Consider the following 23,035-nt stretch of genomic DNA (forward strand, 5'->3'; position numbering starts at 1 on the left):
AGTGGCTGCGTTTGATGGCATGGCACAGTGACTGCATTTGATGGCATGGCACAGCAGCTGCATTTGATGGCATGGCACAGTGACTGCATTTGATGGCATGGCACAGCGGCTGCGTTTGATAGGAAAGTGGTGCGAATTGATGGCATAGTGACTGCATTTGATGGCATGGCACAGTGGTGCGAATTGATGGCATAGTGACTGCATTTGATGGCATGGCACAGTTGTGACAATTGATGCCACAGTGGCTGCATTTGATGGGCACAGTGAGGCTGCAATTTGTTTCTTTTTTTTTTTTTACGTTTGCGCCCCCCCCAAAAATTTTGAGCACCAGCCGCCACTGCCCACCTCCCAGTACCAGCACTTTTAGAGAATACAGAACCAAGTATCATATTGTGCTACTTAGTGATTTGCACAGAATTTGTTAATAACAAGAAAGAAAGTAAAATAGAGTGCAGTAAGCAACAATAGACCCCATCCCAGCAACATTAGACCCCCCAGCAACGATAGACCTCACCCCAGAAGCAATAGATCAACCACACAACAATAGACCCCCCTCCCCAGCAACAATGGCCCCCTGCAACAAGATACCACCCCAGCAACAATAGACCCCCAGCAGTCGGCATTAATAGACCCTCCAGGAGCCAGCAACAATAGACCTCCCAGACCCCTCCCAATAACAATTGACCCCCCCAGCAACATAACACCCCCCCCATCAGAAACAACAAACCTACCCAGCAACAATAGACCTCCATACAAACATTTATTCCCTAGCAGCCAGCATCAATAGACCCTCCAGCACACCCCAGCACTCCTTATTATTACATACATGCATTGCTGAAGGTGCCGGAACTGCGTTCCCCCAGAAAAAAAGCCCTGCCTAATTATCCCGGCAAACAAACATTCTCCAAGGCCTGCCCTTGTTAGCTTTGTCTGTCTGCCTCCACAGAATATTATCTAAATATATGCTTCAGCATAAAATGTATTTATTGATTTGGGAAGACTGTGAGAAAAGCAGATGACCTTATGTGATCGATATAATGAATGAAATCACTTTCACTAAAATTATTACTTGCATTCAATTTATAATACTGCATAAAATTATAGATACTGCATATATTAATTGAAGTTGAACACAATTTATTAAATTTAATTAAATTAAATATCCTGTACATAATTTGGAACACAGTTCCTGCTTGTTTTTTTAACTCTGTAAAACAGTACGGTTAATGAATTGCAAGCAGAGGGCCAGATTCTCCAAGATCCCGCGTTGTGGTAGTGTAAGCCATTTACACTACGCCACCGCAACTTACTGGAGCAAGTGCCGTATTCTCCAAGCACTTGCTCCGTAATTTGGGGCGGCGTAGTGTAAATGGCCCGGTGTATGGCCGCGTAATTCAAAGGGGGCGGCTTGTATTCAAATTAAGCGCGCCCCCGCGCCGATTGAACTGCGCAATTGCCCGGGCTGAAAAATAGCCCAGTGCGCATGCTCCAGCTCATGACGGAAAACGTCAATGACGCCGACGTGAGCGTCATTGACGTAAAGTCGTATTCAAGAACGACTTAGGAAAATTACGTAACCGATGAAAAAAGCCGACGCGGACCCGACGCCATACTTAGCATGGCATACGGCGGACTAGCGTAAGGTTACCCCTCAGATAGCAGGGGTAACCTTACGCTTACGCAAACGACGTAAACGACGAGTACGCGACGCAAATTCGTTCAGGAATCGGCGTATCAGGCTCATTTGCATAGTCAAATGAGACCTGAACGTAAACGCCACCTAGCGGTCAGCGTTGTATTGCATTTAGGATCCGACGGTGTAAGTGACTTACACCAGTCGGATCCTAGCCTAATTCCGGCGTATCTTGTTTTGCAAATACAAAACAATGATACGCCAGCGGGAATTTCGAATTACTATTATTCAGTAGATACACCGGCATAACTCTTTTGAAAATCTGGCCCAGAGTCTTTTATATTTAAATCAGCATATGGGGGCAGTACCTACTTTTTTAAGAAAAATCCCTTGTGCTGGTGGTTGCTTTCTTAGTTGAAATCCACAGTTTGTCCAACATCCCCTCCTAGGGTGACCACATTTTCAAACTGCCATTCAGGGACACCGCCCCCCCCCCCTTTCCCAAAATTCAGCTTGCGCTATACCGAATCACAGCACAGCTGGGGCTGAGGTGTACGCTCTACCCAAAAGCACTGATCACGCCCCCCAAAAAAGGCTGCCGTATCGCCACTTTCCTCACTGACGGTACTTTTCCTGGCTGGCCGAGACCCGCTTTCCCTTGTTCCAACACTGGCTAAGTGTTTAGACACAAGAGGCGGGATTTAGGTTTTTGCCAATCACAAGCAGGGGGCGGGGATTGTGCTTCTTCAGGACAAGTACTGTCAGTGAGTAAAGCGGCAAAGTGGCAGTTTTTTTTGGGGGACATTAGATCGGAGCAGGAGGGGGGGGGGGTTGGCTGTGTCAGTTTAAAGGGGTTGTAAAGACAAAAATATGTTCCTCTTAAATTAAAGTCTGACAGTAGCTGATAAAGTAAAAAGTAATGTTTTGCATTATAACTAGTTTGATACCTGTTGAAATTGAGCCGTTTTATTCACCTCCGTCACTCCTGAATCATTATGCTTACTGACTTCCTGGTTTGCGGTGCGCATTCATTCTTGCTACATCACGGCCTAATGGGAACTACAGTTCCCATTAGGCTTAGCCTCCATGCCTGTGAGGGATAAGAGAGCATCTTCACGCAGGGCTGTAGTCATAGGGAGGGGGTGAGCACATTCTGCTTTCCACCATGCAAAACGGCTCAGATGCTGGTGGAAAGCAAGAAGAGGAGAGACAGGAAATGGCATTTTCAGACCTGGATTACTGTATTTTGGAGGTCAAAAGGAAAAACGAGGTAAGTGATATTTAAATGCTCTAGCTTACAGCAATCAATTGATCTAATAAAAAACAAACCTTTAGTGTTTCTTTAATTTCGGGACACTGTATTGTCCTGGAATAAAGGTTTCGGGACCCGGGACAGACCTGCAAAATGCGGGACACGTGGTCACCCTATCCCCTCCACCCCCGCAGCCGTAAACTTCTGGTGCTGTGGGCAGAGTCGGGACAAGGGGCTGGCAGGAGGGGAAACTTAAAGGCAGGTAGGAGGGACAATGGGTGGTCAGAAGGGGTAACTGCAAGGTGGGCAGGAGGGACAAGGTTTGGGCAGGAGGGTACTCCCTCACCGCAAGCATGCTCCATACCTGCTCTGCCAGCTACTGCTGTCATGCTGTACTCCAACATGTCCACTCTCTACCAAATGCATAACGGATGCAAAAAACACATTGTGCATGTGCAGTGCACACTCCATGTCAACCATGGGCAGCTGGAGCAAGGGGGCAGAGAATAGGCTCAGGGTGGCATATCCATTCTACAGCTTGCATTAGTAGTGGGAGAGGAAGGCGCAGATCTACATGTCTGCCCTGAGCGTTGGATTACCCTATTCTAGTGCTGGCTGTGGGAGTTAATACCAGCACCGGCAAGAGTGCTGACTATGTCCCCCTCCTTCATTCAAAGAAGCTTCCAACAGTGAAAAGCACTCTATAAATGGAGGACAGGCGGATGAATGAAATATCTACCTCCACTATCATAGAGTGCTTTTCATTGTGGTCCGTGTGTAGGCAGGTGAAGTCTACTTTCTCCACTGCATGTGGCGCACTTCCACAGCAGCGTTGCAGTTGGAGAGGAAGTCGAGAGGAACATGGTTCCTCTACTGTTTCCTGGATCACCGGGAAAGCTATCCCATTGGATGTTGGTGCTCCATGTGACTCTAGCAGGCATCTTGGGTCAGGCAGAGCTTTTTTAAGGCCCTGGCTCTTAGGTTTGGTTTGCATTTTGTGAGTTGGTAGAGTGGGGACAGGTACCCCGGCTGGTAGGGACAGAACTAGCAGCAGGGAAAGGTTCCTGATGAGGAGGGAAAGCGTAGGCCTCACAACCTCTCTGGAATCTTCCTGCTTGAACACAAGATGGTCTGGGCGCATTCTGCCCCTCTTAACAAGTGCTGTCAGTTTGGCGGAATCCTCTCTACTCACCGTTAGGGATGAGCCGAACACCCCCCCCCCCCCCCGTTCGGTTCGCACCAGAACCTTCGAACGTTCGCGCAAACTTTTAGAACCCCATTGAGGTCTATGGGACTCGAACGTTCGAATTCAAAAGTGCTAATTTTAAAGGCTAATATGCAAGCAAAAGAATTGTGATTCTCATTTTTCCCAGAATCGTGCAGCTCTACTGCCTTTGGGAATTAATAGGAGAAACATCAGCAAATCTATTGACGTAGCTTTAGGTGCGCACTGTACAGAGGACACAGACCGTACACCATGTGAAAATACTGCAGCTAGCACAATCACCTGCCTGTCAGTAAATTAGGAAGAGCGGATCTAGCTAAACTCAATACAGTGTATAAATATATATACAACACCTGGGATGCATATATATCCTCTACACACTAACTCTGAGGCCCCGTACACACGATAGAATCCATCCGCTGAAAAATCCCAGCAGATGGGTTTCAGCGGATAGATCCTATGGTGTGTACACGCCAGCGGATCTGTTTCCGCGGATATTTATCCCCTGGGATGGATTCCAGCAGATCGAATATTTGCTGACATGCCAAGCAAATCCATCTGCTGGAATCCATCCCAACGGATGGATCCGCTGGTCTGTATAGACTCTTCGGATCCATCCGTCCGAAGGGATCCCCCGCATGCGTCGTAATGATTCGACGCATGCGTGGAATTCCTTATATGACAGCGTTGCGCACGTCGCCGCGTCATAATCGCGGCGACGGCGCGACACGTCATCGCCAGAGGATTTCGGCGCGGATTTCAATGCGATGGTGTGTACACTCCATCGCATGAAAATCCGCTGAAATCCTCGAGAGGATTTATCCGCGGAAACGGTCCGCTGGACCGTATTCGCGGATAAATCCTATCGTGTGTATGGGGCCTAACTGACAAGCCTGCCTGCCTGCCTGCTCTATCTACCTGCAAAAAATGACACTCTCTCTCTCTCTCTCTCTGTAAACCACCAACACACTACACAAGGCCGACTTCCAGGCAGCATTATATAGTGTGGGGCGTGTACTAAACCCCCTGAGCCATAATTGGCCAAACCCACCCTGGCTTTGACCAATTATGGCTCTCCGTTTTTTGCGCGCTGTGATTGGCCAAGCATGTGGGTCATAGTGCATGCTTGGCCAATCTTCAGCCAGCAATGCACTACGGTGCCGCAGTGAATTATGGGCCGTGACACGCCACTCGAATTTGGAGCGAACGGCCCAAAACGTTCGTAATTCGACGAACGATCGAACATACGATGTTCGAGACGAACATGAGTTTGACTCGAATATGAAGCTCATCCCTACTCACCGTTGGAACTGTGAGTGTTCCTGGCTGTGATGCCTTCCCACAGGGTTATTTGTGAATTGTCTTTACATCATTTTAATTCAAGTTCTTTCAATCACGCAAATATGCATACTTGCATTGGTCCAAGCTGAACCAATATAGCTAAAAAATACAGATCAAACCCGGAGTCGAGCTTTAAGAACTTTTGAAAAAACTTACAGATGTCATCTCTTACCTTGCAAGTAGTAGGCTGTGCACCCTTCCTTCCGAAGCTTCTGCAGCAAGGTAACGAGAACCGATTCCTGTTCTTCTGACTGAACCCCTACACGTGTTGGGAGGCTGGCGGTGCACTCGTCGTACAGAAGAGCCACTCCTCTCGATGCTGGAGGGGATCCTGGAAGAAGGGAGTGGGCAGTGAGGTTTCCTTTGCGTAGCCTTCGAAGCATCAGGCCAGGCAACGCCACATGGAGAGCCTTCTCTACATGAGAAGAGTCATAAAGCTCCCGGCTACGACAGTCCAAAATACGAATGTTCTGAGCAGGAGAGTCCAGCTCATCCCGCAGCCAGGTGGTGGTTTTACAGAGGGACTCCATCTGTACAGCTCACATGAGGATAACCATAGGAGCGAAAGGGAGGAGAATGTCTTTCCAAAAGAATGGATTTGCTTGAAAGGTTTTGAGGTTCTCTCACAGCAAGGAATGGTGGTAAAGGTTCTTTCTGTGGTGTTCCTCAATGGTTCAGGGCATTTCCCTGGAAAATAAGAACACACAAAATGCTGGTAAAGAGAAGAGATTTGAGCATAACTAATCGACCAGGGCTGAACAAATATCAAGCTTCTAACCTCCATGATAAGTATTGTCACCAAGGTCATGCAGTTCCTAAGTAGGAATGAGCTTGGGTTACGGCTTGGTTTGGACAAGCTCTGGTCCTTAGCTGTACATACTGAAGGGCATGGAGTTCCCAGGACATCATTGATCTAATATGACCATGTGACCATACTAGATCATTGATGTCATTGACCTAATATGACCATGTGACCATACTGGGTCAACGACCTTAAATGGTTACGTGACCATACTAGGTCAACGATGTCAATAAACTAAGATGGTCACATGACCATACTAGGTTAATGATGTCATTGACCTAATATGGTCGTGTGACATACTAGGTCAACAACGTCATTGACCTAAGATGACCCCGTGACCATACTAGGTCAACAATGTCATTAAACTAAGATGGCCATGTGACCATACTAGGTTAATGTCATTGACCTAATATGGCCATATGACCATACTAAGTCAACAACCTCATTGACCTAATATGGCCCTTTGACCATACTAGGTTAATGTCATTGACCTAATATGGCCCTTTGACCATACTAGTTCAACAATGTCATTAAACTAAGATAGCCACATGACCATACTAGGCTAATGATGTCATTGACCTAATATGGCCATATGACCATACTAAGTCAACAACCTCATTGACCTAATATGGCCCTGTGACCATACTAGGTTAATGTCATTGACCTAATATGGCCATGTGACCATACTAAGTCAACAACCTCATTGACCTAAGATGACCCTGTGACCATACTAGGTCAACAATGTCATTAAACTAAGATGGCCACATGACCATACTAAGTCAAGAACGTCATTGACCCTGTAACCGTACTAGGTCAATGATGTCATTAAACTAAGATGGCCATGTGACTATACTACTTTTTAGGGGTCAAAGTTTGTTGCCATTCCGCGCAATTGTAAAGCATGACATGTTGGGTATCTATTTACTCGGCGTAACATTATCTTTCACAATATAAAAAAAAGTGGCTAACTTTTTTTTTTTTAAATAAAAAAAGTGTACTTCCGCCCCCCCATAAAATGCGTTTTGTAAGACCGCTGCTCAAATATGGTGTGACGTACAGAATTGCAACGACCGCCATTTTATTCTCTAAGGTGTCTGAACAAACAAAAATATATATAATGTTTGGGGGTTCTAAGCAGGCCCGGCAGCGGCGCTTCGCGGCGGTTAATGATGGGATGTGGGGGTCCAGCACCTTGTATCTCTGGACCCCTTTACATTACACAGCACCCTGCATTTCTGGACCCCTTTACATTACATAGCACCCTGCACCTCTGGACCCTTTTACATTACACAGCACCCTGCACCTCTGGACCCTTTTACATTACACAGCACCCTGCATCTCTGGACCCCTTTACATTACATAGCACCCTGCACCTCTGGACCCTTTTACATTACACAGCACCCTGCACCTCTGGACCCTTTTACATTACACAGCACCCTGCACCTCTGGACCCCTTTACATTACACAGCACCCTGCACCTCTGGACCCTTTTACATTACACAGCACCCTGCACCTCTGGACCCCTTTACATTACACAGCACCCTGCACCTCTGAACCATTTTACATTACACAGCACCCTGCACCTCTGGACCCCTTTACATTACACAGCACCCTGCACCTCTGGACCCTTTTACATTACACAGCACCCTGCTCCTCTGGACCCCTTTACATAGCACCGCACCTCTGGACCCCTTTACATTACACAGCACCGCACCTCTGGACCCTTTTACATTACACAGCACCCTGCACCTCTGGACCCCTTTACATTACACAGCACCCTGCACCTCTGAACCATTTTACATTACACAGCACCCTGCACCTCTGGACCCCTTTACATTACACAGCACCCTGCACCTCTGAACCATTTTACATTACACAGCACCCTGCACCTCTGGACCCCTTTACATTACACAGCACCCTGCACCTCTGGACCCTTTTACATTACACAGCACCCTGCACCTCTGGACCCCTTTACATAGCACCGCACCTCTGGACCCTTTTACATTACACAGCACCCTGCACCGCTGGACCCTTTTACATTACACAGCACCCTGCACCTCTGGACCCTTTTACATTACACAGCACCCTGCACCTCTGGACCCCTTTACATAGCACCGCACCTCTGGAACCCTTTACATTACACAGCCCCCCACAGTTTGTTACACAGACACCGCCCTAACAGTTCCGGACCCCCTGCATGTTACACTAGGGGGAGACGTGACATGCGGCCCGCCGCGGCCCACCGGGCATTTGCCCGGTATGCCCGATGGCCAGTCCGGGCCTGGTTCTAAGTAATTTTCTAGCAAAAAAAATAAAAACATTTCATCAAGTTTTTTTTTTTGCTTTTTCAACAAGTTTTAAAAATAGACCTGGTCTATAAGTGGTTAAGGTAAATGCAGCAATAAAAAAAATCTATGCTCGTGGAAAATAATTGATACTTTCCCTTTTAAATTCATATATTATGGGTCATTTTATCAGTATCCTGCCAATGTGAGATATCTCTTGTATAAAGTCTGTTGTTTTCATACCTGGGTGTAGAAGAAAAGGTATTTTGCGGAACAAACACATTCATTATCAACGGACAGCAGATTTAAAGGGTGTCGTATAAATCATGAGGGGACACAATGGAGTGGGCTGATTAGGTGGCGAAACCTCATAAAACATACTGGAAGGAGGGGTTGGATTGTTGTCCCTAGGATTCCAAGTATAGGTCCTCTTAGAAAAATAAAATAAAAAATGTGATAAAATAATAACCGGAACAAAATAATAAAATGGACATGTATGAAGATTAAGAAAATAGAACTCCTGCCAAAAATAACCAGATAAGAAATAAATCGACCAATTCAAAGGTAAAATAATCAAAGCTTTTCCTGTAATACTTACCTACCATCCAGAGATTTCCCTGCAGTACTTCTTTCTGCCCCTAGATGACCAGCAATTATTCAACCCACTTCTTCTGAGCCTAGTTTTTTTAGACGTGTGCACTGCTGAAAAATTCATTTGTTTTCATTTCATTTGTTTTTTATTTTATTCGGATCATTCGTTACAATCGCAATTTGTCAATCTGAAAATTCGTAAATTTGAAATCCGAAAATAAGAAAGAAAATCCGAATGAATAACTAACTAATAATAACTAACTACAGTGGAACCTTGGATTACGAGCATAATCCGCGGACCGTTTTCATCGGACATGTCTCCTGGGAGCTTTTGGTCTGATGTGTGTACACACCATCAGACCAAAATCCCCGCGGACAGAGAACGCAGTGACGTAGAAGACACCGACGTTCTCAAACACAGAAGTGCTAAGGCTTCCACGCATGCGTCGAATCAATTTGACGCATGCGCGGGATTTCGCGACGCTGGTTACACGTCATAACCAGCGGACATGTCCGATTAGGTGTACTAACCATCGGACATGTCCGACGGACATGTTTCCAGCGGACAAGTTTCTTAGCTTGCTAAGAAACTTTTGTCCGCTGGAAACCTGTCCGCTAGGCCGTACACACGGTCGGACATGTCCGCGGAAACTGGTCAGCGGACCAGTTTTTCAGCGGACATGTTCGTCCGTGTGTACGCGGCCTAAGTGTTACGGTTAAGTGTAGGTTTTGTGTGAAGGTTACAGAGAGGGTTGGTGTTTTAGAAATGATTACCGTTAGGATTATAGGTAGGGTTAGTGTTAAGGTTAAAGAAAGGGTTAATGTTAGGATTACAAGGAGGGTCAGTGTTGGGGTTACAGGTAGTGTTAGTGTTATAGAAAGGGTTCACTCTAAGATTGCAGGTAGGGTTAGTGTTATAGACAGGGTTAATCTCAGGATAACAGGTAGGATTAGTGTTAATGTTAGGATAACGGGTAGGGTTAGTGTTAGACCCCTTTCACACTGAGCCGCCCATAGCGTCAGTGGTAAAACGCAGCTATTTTCACTGCCGATGCTATGGACGGATTTGTGGCGCATTTCGGCCACTAGCTGGGCGCATTTAACCCCCGCTAGCGCCCGCGAAAGGGTATAGCCACGCTGTTTTATTGATTTCAATGGGCAGCAGCGGTGCAGGAGCGGTAAACACACCGCTCCAAAGATGCGGCTAGCGGGACTTTTTCTTACCATCCTGCTAGCGCAACGTTCCAGTGTGAAAGCACTCAGGCTTTCACACTGGAGACAATAGAGCAGCACTTTTAGGGCGGATTGCAGGTGCTATTTTTAACGCTATAGTGCCTGCAATACGCCCTCAGTGTGAAAGGGGTCTTAGGGTTAATGTTAGGATAACAGGTAGGGTTAGTGGTATAGAAAGGGCTCATCTCAGGATAACAGGTAGGATTGGTGTTAGGGTTAATGTTAGGATAACAGGCAGGGTTAGTGTTAGGGTTACAGTTAAAATTAGTGAATAGTTTAGTTTAACCACTTGCTTACTGGGCACATATACCCCCCTCCTGCCCAGGTGAAATTTCAGCTTTCGGCACTGCATCGCTTTAACTAACAATTGCGCGGTCGTGCGACGTGGCTCCCAAACAAAATTGACGTCCTTTTTTCCCCACAAGTAGAGCTTTCTTTTGGTGGTATTTGATCGCCTGTGCGGTTTTTATTTTTTGCGCTATAAACAAAAAAGTGAGACAATTTTGAAAAAAATACAATATTTTTTACTTCTTGCTATAATAAATATCCCAATTTAAAAAAAAAATAACATTTTTTTTTCTCAGTTTAGGCCGATACGTATTCTTCTACATATTTTTGGTAAAAAAAAAAAAAAAAAAAATCGCAATAAGCGACTGGTTTGCGCAAAAGTTATAGCGCTTACAAAATAGGGGACAGAATTATTTTTTTTTAATTATTTTTTTTACTAGAAATGGCGGCGATCTGCGATTTTTAATGGACTGCGATGTTATGGCGGACACATCGGACACATTTTTGGCGCCATTCACATTTATACTGCGATCAGTGCTATAAATATGCACTAATTACAGTATAAATGTGACTGGCATTGAAGGGGTTAACACTAGGGGGTGAGGAAGGGGTTAAATGTATCCCTGCTTAGTGTTCTAACTGTAGGTGGAGGGGGGGTGACTGGGGGGGTGACCGATCTATGTCCCTATGTACAAGGGACACAGATCCGTCTCCTCTCCAGAGACAGCACCGCTGTCTCTGTGTAAAACGGCAATGAGAGATGATCTCATATGTTTACATATGAGATCCTCTCTCATTGGCCGCACAGATCGCCTCGCGAACGGCCACTCTGATTGGCCGTTCGCGGCGATCTGTAATTGGCTGTGTCCGAGGGACACGGCCAACACAGATTTTCCCCGCAGCGCGCTCTGGAGCGCGCGCGGGGACCGCCCAAAGGGGCGGCCGTCAATTGACGGCGGTTTGGAAATTGGGATCCGCACTGTAGCCGTCAATTGACGGCAGGCGGATCCCAAATGGTTAAGGTTTACAGGTAGGGTTAGTGTGAGAGGAGACATAAGAGGGGGCATCATTCTCTCTATCAACTACAATATGTGTAGTACAGTGTAGCCTGTGTAGTACAATATGTGTAGCACAATATGTGTAGTACAGTGTAGCCTGTGTAGTACAATATGTGTAGCACAATATGTGTAGTACAGTGTAGCCTGTGTAGTACAATATGTGTAGCACAATATGTGTAGTACGGTGTAGCCTGTGTAGTACAATATGTGTAGCCTGTGTAGTACAATATGTGTAGTAGAGTGTAGCATGTGTAGTACAGTGTAGCTTGTGTAGTACAATATGTGTAGTACAATATGTGTGTAGTACAGTGTAGCCTGTGTAGCACAATATGTGTAGTACAGTGTAGCCTGTGTAGCACAATATATGTAGTACAGTGTAGACTGTATAGTACAATATGTGTAGTACGGTGTAGCCTGTGTAGTACGGTGTAGCCTGTGTAGTACAATATGTGTAGCCTGTGTAGTACAATATGTGTGTAGTACAGTGTAGCCTGTGTAGCACAATATGTGTGTAGTACAGTGTAGCCTGTGTAGTACAATATGTGTAGTACAATATGTGTGTAGTACAGTGTAGCCTGTGTAGTACAGTGTAGCCTGTGTAGTACAGTGTAGCCTGTGTAGCACAATATGTGTAGTACAGTGTAGCCTGTGTAGCACAATATGTGTAGTACAGTGTAGCCTGTGTAGTACAATGTGTGTAGTACAGTGTAGCCTGTGTAGTACAATATGTGTGTAGTACAGTGTAGCCTGTGTAGTCCATTTTTAGGTTTTGCCCTCCTGTTTGCACCATTCTAAATACACCCAACACCACAGTGAAGGATATTCTTGATATTGTCCTCGGTCTTTGTGTTCTTCCTGAAAACGGAGATCCAGCCTTGTGACGGAAGCTCCAACATTTGTTCCTATTCACAAACCTACACATTGATACCATCTGGAATTCCTGAGAGATAATCAAGTACAAGTTGTAAAAAAAACTCTAGACTATTTTTAAGGGCTAAGAGCATCCGAGACACAATGTAACGTTGGGTACTAGTGGGTCTGTGTTTAGCGCTGAAGGGCGAGAGGAGGCAACGATCTTATATTTTTTTTCTATTTTTTCTGCCTTTCCTGACCAAATATTTTTGACCACGTACGTGCACAACTAGCTAAAACATTCCAGTAGTTTGCTTTGATTCCTACTAATAAAGCTTGTTAAGGTCTCTGATACCCTGTAGAAATATTTATTGCAGTCTAAATCTGCTGATTTTTGTAAGAACGGACCACAATCTTCTAATGCTCTGGTGCCCAACCTGTGGTATTTTTGTGCGGCCCTTGAGGCCCCTGTAGACCCTTTTGTAGCATATGTGCAGTCTCTTCCTATCTCCTGTAGCATGTGTGCAGTCTCAGGTCATCTTCAATAGCATGTCCCCAGTCTCTGACCATCTCCTGTAGCATGTCCCCAGTCTCTGACCATCTCCTGTAGCATGTCCCCAGTCTCTGACCATCTCCTGTAGCATGTCCCCAGTCTCTGACCATCTCCTGTAGCATGTCCCCAGTCTCTGACCATCTCCTGTAGCATGTCCCCAGTCTCTGACCATCTCCTGTAGCATGTCCCCAGTCTCTGACCATCTCCTGTAGCATGTCCCCAGTCTCTGACCATCTCCTGTAGCATGTCCCCAGTCTCTGACCATCTCCTGTAGCATGTCCCTAGTCTCTGACCATCTCCTGTAGCATGTCCCCAGTCTCTGACCATCTCCTGTAGCATGTCCCCAGTCTCTGACCATCTCCTGTAGCATGTCCCCAGTCTCTGACCATCTCCTGTAGCATGTCCCCAGTCTCTGACCATCTCCTGTAGCATGTCCCCAGTCTCTGACCATCTCCTGTAGCATGTCCCCAGTCTCTGACCATCTCCTGTAGCATGTCCCCAGTCTCTGACCATCTCCTGTAGCATGTCCCCAGTCTCTGACCATCTCCTGTAGCATGTCCCCAGTCTCTGACCATCTTCTGTAGCATGTCCCTAGTCTCTGACCATCTCCTGTAGCATGTCCCCAGTCTCTGACCATCTCCTGTAGCATGTCCCCAGTCTCTGACCATCTCCTGTAGCATGCCCCCAGTCTCTGACCATCTCCTGTAGCATGCCCCCAGTCTCTGACCATCTCCTGTAGCATGCCCTCAGTCTCTGACCATCTCCTGTAGCATTTCCCCAGTCTCTGACCATCTCCTGTAGCATGTCCTCAGCCTTTTACCATCTCCTGTAGCATGTCCCAGTCCCTGCCAACTCGTGGTTGAAGCAAAGAAAATTGCATAATATATGGTATGCCTTAGTTGATTAATCATGTCCCCAGTCTCTGACCATCTTCTGTATCATGTCCCCAGTCTCTGACCATCTTTTGTATCATGTCCCCAGTCTCTGATCATCTCCTGTAGCCTGTCCCTAGTCTCTGACTATCTTTTGTAGCATGTCTGCAGTCTCATACTACCTTCCATAGCATGTCTGAGGTCTCGGACCACCTTCTGTAGCATGTCCACAGTCTCTGACCATCTCCTTTAGCATGTCCCCACTCTCTGATCATCTTCTGTAGCATGTCCACAGTCTCATACTACCTTCTGCAGCATGTCTGCTGTCTCGGACCACCTTCTGATAGCATGTCCGCAATCTCTGACCATTTCCTGTAGCATGTCCCAGTCTCTGACAACTCGTGGTTGAGAGAAAGAAAATTGCATAATGTATGGCCTGCCTTAGTTGAATAAATGAGGTGCTGAATGTGCTTAAAACCTGTGGGTGTAATATCACTTTAAGCTAGACTACAACCATTGGCATCTGTACCCCTTTGCTCCAACTGGAAAACGTGAATAAAAACCATACAACATGTTGCTACAACTGGTTATAGTGTACTCAAATGGTGCATTAATAACAACAAATGTGTAAGCACAAAAACCTCTCACTTTAATAGCATATTTGTAAATCCTAATATAATTATTATTTTTTTATCTGATTTAAAATTTCTATGCTGTAGGGTTTTCAATCTAATAGTACTGCCAGGCACAGCACTTCCTGCAATAGGGTAACAACACTCACCTACTGCTTTGAAAATTAGCAGTGGCGTTGTCACCTTGTTGTATGCGCTCACAGAGATGGACTTCAGTGTACCAGTACTCTCCCCATTGTTGGCACATGTCATACAGCCCATCTGTGTCAGCAGTGGAGAAGGCAGCAAAGGCTACTTGGAATTCATGGAAAAATGACTGAAAAAAAAGAAAAAAGGAGAGAAAAAGACCTGTAACGTAGTCACAGTTTAATCTCTCCAGGTGCTGCGATGACCGTGTAAGCAAGTACAAGAAATAGACATAAAAAAAATATAAGTCGCGCTACCTCAACCACCCTTATTGACAAACGCAAACCTATGCAAGTGGGTAATATCCAGTGATATATATGATATTCATGTCCTGGCTTGACCCAGAGCACCATCACTGCTTCTTAACTGATCTGGCTGCGCACAACAGGGAATGCCCACTGGTCATCACATGGCCAGGGTAAAACTAAAAGAATTGGGTATTTAACAAACCATTTTCGAAACCTTTCTACAGGTGGAATGCGCAATTTAGAACTGTAGTGCTTTATGGGTGTGATGCCTCACATTTACTTTAAGGCCTCGTACACACGATCGGTCCATCCGATGATAACGGACTGATGGACCGTTTTCATCGGTTAACCGATGAAGCTGACTGATGGTCCGTCGCGCCTACACACCATCGGTTAAAAAAACGATTGTGTCAGAACGCGGTGACGTAAAACACAACAACGTGCTGAAAAAAACGAAGTTCAATGCTTCCAAGCATGCATCGACTTGATTCTGAGCATGCGTGGATTTTTAACCGATGGTCGTGCCTACTAACAATCGTTTTTTTCCCCATCAGTTAGGAATCCATCGGTTAAATTTAAAGCAAGTTGGCTTTTTTTTAACCGATGGTTAAATAACCTATGGGGCCCACACACAATCGGTTTGACCAATGAAAACGGTCCATCAGACCGTTGTCCTCTGTTTACCTATCGTGTGTACGAGGCCTAACACATCCTTAAGACGGTTTGTGTAGGAAAGATAAGACTTCTGGAATGATGGTCAGCATGGCCCCCCAATGGCTATTTCCCACTCAGTTGCTTCCTCCACTACACTTGTTGCTGTGCCTTCAATACACTTTCCGCTTACCAATGCCTTACTCTATAAGTGTGAGTTATATCTATGAGTGTGGTTATAAAGTAAATAACTAGCCTATTCCTAAGCCACTACTTAGGAATCCACCCCAAACTTGCTCTTCCGTGTCTTTATGGACCTTGCTTTGTGCACTGGTCCAAGTCATTTGGTGGAGGGGGGATTATGGTGTGGGGTTGTTTTTCAGGGGTTGGACTTGGCCCCTTAGTTCCAGGGAAGGGAACTCCTAAGCCGTCAGCATACCAAGACATTTTGGACAATTTCATGCTCCCAACTTTGTGGGAACAGTTTGAGGATGACCCCTTTCTGTTCCAACATGACTGCTCACCAGTGCACAAAGCAAGGTCCATAAAGACATGGATGAGAGAGTTTGTGGTGGAAGAACTAGACTGGCCTGCACAGAGTTCTGACCTTAACCCGATAGAACACCTTTGGGATTAATTAAAGTTGAGACTAAGCCAGGCCTTCTTGTCCAACATCAATACTTTTGAAAATATAGTGTATGGTCTTCCCTTTTTCAGGAGACTGCTCGTCTTTCTAATGCCTTATAAGTCTGAGTATAGTTAGCCCCTACTGTCCATGAAAATTGTTTTTACACATCCTTGAGATACTTTGTGGAGAAGAGATAAAAGTTCTAGATTGAGGGTCAGAATTGGGCCTCCCAATGCTTGGGGCCAACTCAGAGTTGCTCCTTCCGCTATACGCTATGTAGATCGACGCAGCGTATCAGAGATACACTACGCCGCCGTTCCTTACCTGGCGCATTTTCGAATCCTCAGCGATTTCGCGCCGTAAGTTACAGCGGCGTAGTGTATTTCTGGCGGTGGATTTCAAATTGGGCGGGTTGGGGGCGGGTTTCATTTAAATGAAGCGCATCCCTGCGCCGAATGAAATGCGCATGCGTCGTCCAGAAATTTCCCGCTGTGCTTTGCGCAAAATGACGTTGCAACGATGTCATTTTTTGAACTTAGACGTGAGTTACGTCCATCCCTAATCACCGACGACTTACGGAAAAAAAAAATTAATAATTTTGACGCGGGAACGACGGCCATACTTAACATGGCAATTCTATCTATACGCCGCAAAATACCAGCTTTAACTATACGCCGGAAAAAGCCGACTACAGACGACGTTAGAAAATCCGACGGCCGCGCATACGTTCGTGGATCGTCGTAAATCGCTAATTTGCATACCCGACGCGGAAAACGCCACCCAGCGGACGCCGAAGTATTGCATCTTAGATCCGAAGGCGTACGAAGACGTACACCTGTCGGATCTAACCCAGAAGCCGTCGTATCTTGTTTTGAGGATTCAAAACAAAGATACGACGCGGGAATCTTGAAATTACGCGGCGTATCAATAGATACGCTGGCGTAATTTCTTTGTGGATCTAGCCCCTATTGTCTTCTTCTCAATGCTGTATACGTTTAGATATGTCTATCACTAATTACTAACTAGCTTATTCCTAGGCCACCACTGCTTCTTATTAAAATAGTTTTTACGCAAATTTTGGTCATTTTCATCCTCTGCATCTCTATTAATAAATAATCATATGTTCTTACTTTTCTCAGGAGACTGCTCGTCTTCCCAATGCTATATAAGTCTGAGTATGGTTATGATCACTAATAACTAACCAGCTATTTCCAAAGCCACTATTGTCTATAAAAATCGTTTTTACACATCATTGAGATACTTTGTGGAGAAGAGATGAAAGTTCTAGATTGAGTTTCAAAATTGGTCCTCCCAATGCTTGGGGCCAACTCACAGTTGCTTCTTCCGCTATACCTATTGCTGTGCCTTTAATGCACAGTTCTCTTCTCAATGCTGTATAAGTCTGGATATGTCTATGATCACTAATAACTATGTTATTCCTAAACCACCACTGCTTCTTACGAAAATTGTTTTTACGCAAATTTTTGTAATTTTCATCTTCTGCATCTCTATTAATGAATAATCATATGTTCTTACTTTTCTCAGGAGACTGCTCGTCCTCCCAATGCTATATAAGTCTGAGTATGGTTATGATCACGAATAACTAACTAGCTTATTCCTAAGCGACCGCTACTTCCCATGAAAATAGTTTTTACGCAAATTTTTTTCATTTTCATCTTCTGCATCTCTATTAATAAATAATCATATGTTCTTACTTTTCTCAGAAGACTGCTCGTCTTCCCAATGCTATATACGTCTGAGTATGGTTCTGATCACTAATAACTAACCAGCTATTTCCAAAGCCACTACTGTCTATACAAATAGTTTGTACACATCTTTGAGATACTTTGTGGAGAAGAGATAAAAGTTCTAGATTGAGGGTCAGAATTGGGCCCTCCCAATGTTCGGGGCCAACTCACAGTTGCTTCTTCCGCTATACCTATTGCTATGCCTTTAATGCACAGTTCTCTTCTCAATGCTGTATACGTTTAGATATGTCTATGATCACTAATAACTATGTTATTCCTAAACCACCACTGCTTCTTATGAAAATGTTTTTTACGCAAATTTTTGTAATTTTCATCTTCTGCATCTCTATTAATGAATAATCATATGTTCTTACTTTTCTCAGGAGACTGCTCGTCTTCCCAATGCTATATAAGTCTGAGTATGGTTATGATCACTAATAACTAACCAGCTATTTCCAAAGCTACTATTGTCTATAAAAATCGTTTTTACACATCCTTGAGATACTTTGTGGAGAAGAGATGAAAGTTCTAGATTGAGTTTCAGAATTGGGCCTCCCAATGCTTGGGGCCAACTCACAGTTGCTTCTTCCGCTATACCTATTGCTGTGTCTGTAATGCACAGTTCTCTTCTCAATGCTGTATAAGTCTGGATATGTCTATGATCACTAATAACTATGTTATTCCTAAACCACCACTGCTTCTTACGAAAATTGTTTTTACGCAAATTTTTGTAATTTTCATCTTCTGCATCTCTATTTAATGAATAATCATATGTTCTTACTTTTCTCAGGAGACTGCTCGTCCTCCCAATGCTATATAAGTCTGAGTATGGTTATGATCACGAATAACTAACTAGCTTATTCCTAAGCGACCGCTACTTCCCATGAAAATTGTTTTTATGCAATTTTTTTTGTCTTTTTCTGCATCTCTTTTAAATGCATAAACATATGTTCTTACCTTTCTCAGGAGACTGCTCGTCTTCCCAGTGCTGTAAAAGTCTGATGGTTATAATCATTAATAACTAACTAGTTTATTCCTAAGCTACCGCTACTTCCCATGAAAATAGTTTTTACGCAAATTTGTGTGTTTTTCTTCTCTTTTATTTTTTTGCATCTTTTATGAATGCATAAACATATGTTCTTACCTTTCTCCGGAGAATGCTTGTCTTCCCAGTGCTGTATAAGTCTGATGGTTATAATCATTAATAACTAACTAGTTTATTCCTAAGCCACCGCTACTTCCCATGAAAATTGTTTTTACGCAAATTTGTGTGTTTTTCTTCTCTTTTTTTTTTTTTGCATCTTTTATGAATGCATAAACATATGTTCTTACCTTTCTCCGGAGAATGCTTGTCTTGCTCCGGAGTTAATGCTTGTCAGCAGGCAATGACTCACAATACTCAACTATTATGTGGTCTGAACATTGAAGCAAACATAATGATCCTCCGTGAGCTAGATGAAATTTAATTACTATGTGCTTTTTCCAGGAAATACCTCAATGGCATCGTGCACGCTGATAATCCAGCTAGGTAATGTCAAAGTGTCTACTGAAGACCCATATGGGCGACAGGTCCCCCTCCTATAGGCACCGTCCTCTTGGTTCAGAAGCAGCAGCTCTGCTCTCTGTCCTATAGATCTGTCTCTGGTCTACAGTACAATGCATTTCCTTGGCGTTGCAGACTCTGATTTTTTCTCTTTTGAAAAGTTAGGTGTCTTTAGTTGGCTATCCAAAACCACAGGACATTCCAAGCTGCAATCCAGGTAAAGAAGTTGCTTTCTTTGTCATGCGTCTTTGGCGTGAAGGCATCCAGGTATATTCCAGTATGGTAAGTGAGATGGCTCTCAAAAGTCTTTTCTCCCTTTGTTGCTCTTCAGTTTTGCTGTAGTTAAGTCTTGTGTTGCTGCACAGAGTCTGGCTTGGAAGATCCTACAGAACTGAAAAGAAGGAAAAAGAGCAGACTGAGTTGGCGAGCCTGTGCTGCATGTAGGGAATAATTGACAAACCAGAGGGAGAGGCTTTCACTGTACTTTTTCCTGGAAATCCAACCCCCCCCCCCCCTTTTCCAGTTTCCTCCCTCAAGACCCTCGTATGTCTCTATGCTGCTAGCAGGCTTCCTACTGACATGACCTCAGCAGTGGAAGAGGATGTGATACAAGGGTTCCATGCCATAATCATCCCACTTTCGGCAACGTTAGGAAGCATACCAGTTTTATGGACATTATTTAACAGCAAAATGCGAAGAACAGAGATGTACAATTTTTCTGCATATAAAAAGCAGACCCTGCGACCAAAGTTTTCTCCATCTTGTGCAAGACACGATAAAAGTGATAGTATGATAGACACGTACATGTACCTGTGTGACCGTTAAATATGTGAATCTTTCATCAAATATCTAACGCTTTTCAAAAGTAGTGGTATAGAGAGGGGCATTTGTGTACACTATGCGGCTGCAAAGGGCTCCCTGGGTCCTGTGGGTTTATACTAGATGCGGGTCAGGCACATGCTCTGTCCTGCTGTCATATTGACCTGGCCATTGCTTACTTATAGTGCAGGTAAGAAGCAGAGAACCTCTAAGGCCTCGTACACACGACCGACCATGTCCGCTGAAACTGGTCCGGCGGACCAGTTTCCGCGGACATGTTCGGTCGTGTGTACGGCCGACCGGACAATTGTCCGGCGGATCGGACAGGTTTCCAGCGGACAAATGTTTCTATGCATGCTAAGAAACATGTCCGCTGGAAGCCTGTCCGTCGGACATGTTCGGTCATCTGTACGACTCACCGGACATGTCCGCTCGGCCGAAAGCCCTCGCATGCGTCGAAGTGATTCGACGCATGCGTGGAAGCTTTGACCTTCCAGGGTCGCGCACGTCGCCGCGTCATCGTCACGGCCACGTCACCTCGTATCCTGTCCGCAGGAAATTTGGTCTGATGGTGTGTACAGCCATCAGACCAAATGATCCCAGCGGACATGTCCGATGAAAACGGCCCGCGGACCGTTTTCATCGGACAGATCCGGTCGTGTGTACGAGGCCTAAAGCCTTGTACACATGTACGGGATTCACAGCAGTAAAAAGTCCGCCGGGAATCCCGAGGGGAAAACCTGCTCAGCATCTTTTTCCCCCTACACACGACCAGGTTTTCCGACAGGAAAACTGCCATGAGAGCTTTGGTCGGGAATCCCGACCGTGTGTATGCTACATCGCAATGTTTCCCATAAGAAAACTGCCGGATTAAAAACCGTTGGGAATCCCGGCGGGAAAAAGAGAGCTGGTTCTCTTTTTTTTCCGGTCGTGTGTACAAAGCTTAAGTCTGGTGGGTTAATTTATACTAGATGTGGGTCAGGTAGGTGCTGAGATCCCTTACTGCTGTCATATTGACTTGGCCATTGCTTACTTATAGTGCAGGTAAGAAGCAGGAGCCGTTAATCATGAGAAGCAGGAGCCGTTTTTCATGATGTCCTAACTTTTCCTTATTAGGTAGGTGCTGAGATCCCTTCCTGCTGTCATGTTGATCTGGCCATTGCTTACTTTTAGGGCAGGTGAGAAGCAGTAGCAATCCTACATAATTTCCTAAGTACTCTAAAGCCTCGTACACACGATCAGTCCATCCGATGAGAACGGTCTGAAGGACCGTTGTCGTCGGTTAACCGATGAAGCTGACTGATGGTCCGTCGCGCCTACACACCATCGGTTAAAAAAACGATCGTGTCAGAACGCGGTGACGTAAAACACGACGTGGTGCTGAAAAAAACGAAGTTCAATGCTTCCAAGCATGCCTGGATTTTTAACCGATGGTTGTGCCTACTAACGATCGTTTTTTCCCATCGGTTAGGAATCCATCGGTTAAATTTAAAGCAAGTTGCCTTTTTTTTAACCGATGGTTAAATAACCTATGGGGCCTACACACGATCAGTTTTGACCGATGAAAATGGTCCATCAGACCGTTGTCCTCTGGTTAACCTATCGTGTGTACGAGGCCTAACAGTTAGACACTGTTCAGCTTCACAACAGTCTCTAGGCTAGCAGGAGGCATTCTTCATGATGCCCTAACTGGCACCCCCCTAAGAACCCTCTGGGCACGTTTATTCTAGATGTGGGTCAGGTAGGGTCTAAGACCCCTTCCTGTTGACCGAAGGATATAGGTGTCCCCTAAATATGTAAGCAAGAAACCATAGTCTCACCACATCCCTAAATTAAAGCTAATTTGTGTACCCCCAAAGGGGGTGTGTTTCCTCGGTGGGACTTTTTACTTGGGAGACTGGTTAATAAGTAGAGATAAGAGACTGACTAGTCATCAATTTATTGATGACTAGTCTCTTACGATCAAATTTTCCATCTGAAAAACCTTGTATGGTTTTTCCGATGAAATTCCGCTCAAGCTTGGCTTGCATACACACGGTCACATTCTGAACTTTCGACCGTCAAGAACGCAGTGACGTACAACACTACGACGGGCCGAGAAAATTAAGTTCAATGCTTCCAAGCATCCGTCGAATTGTTTCCGAGCATGCGTCGGAATTTTGCGTGTCGGAACTTTGCGTGTCGGAATTGCTACAGACGATTTTCCGATAGGAATTTCTTCCATCTGTAAATTTGAGAACCAGCTCAGAGGACAAGATTCTCAAAAGAGTTACGACGGTGTATCTCAGGAAACAACGTTGTATCTCTGTTTTTGGCCCCGGGTATCTATGCGATTGATTCCTAGAATAATTTTCACATAGATACGGCCAAGATCCGACAGGTGTAAGTCACTTACACCGTCGGATCTTAGATGTAATTCGACGCTGGCCGCTAGGTGGCGTTTACGTTCAGTTCTCATTTGACTATGCAAATGAGCCTGATACGCCGATTCCCGAACGAATTTGCGTCGCGTAGTCGTCGTTTACATCGTTTCCGTAAGCGTAAAGTTACCCCTGCTATATGAGGGGTAACCTTACGCCAGTCCGCCGTATGCCA

General features: G+C 45.0%; 1 protein-coding gene across 1 annotated transcript in view; it reads right to left on the reverse strand.

Moving 5' to 3' along the window:
• DUSP9 (dual specificity phosphatase 9) overlaps positions 1 to 23,035 on the reverse strand; it is a 102,619-nt gene that overhangs the window by 30,541 nt on the left and 49,043 nt on the right. Inside the window, exons 2-3 of the mRNA XM_040322879.1 lie at positions 19,411 to 20,012; positions 5,624 to 6,138 (exon numbers count right to left, since the gene is read on the reverse strand). Of these exons, the coding sequence (XP_040178813.1) occupies positions 5,624 to 5,981 (358 nt within the window). The 5' untranslated portion in view covers positions 5,982 to 6,138; positions 19,411 to 20,012. The remainder of the gene's footprint in view (positions 1 to 5,623; positions 6,139 to 19,410; positions 20,013 to 23,035) is intronic.

Source organism: Rana temporaria, chromosome 9 (assembly GCF_905171775.1).
Source record: "Rana temporaria chromosome 9, aRanTem1.1, whole genome shotgun sequence".
Classification (NCBI taxonomy): domain Eukaryota; kingdom Metazoa; phylum Chordata; class Amphibia; order Anura; family Ranidae; genus Rana; species Rana temporaria.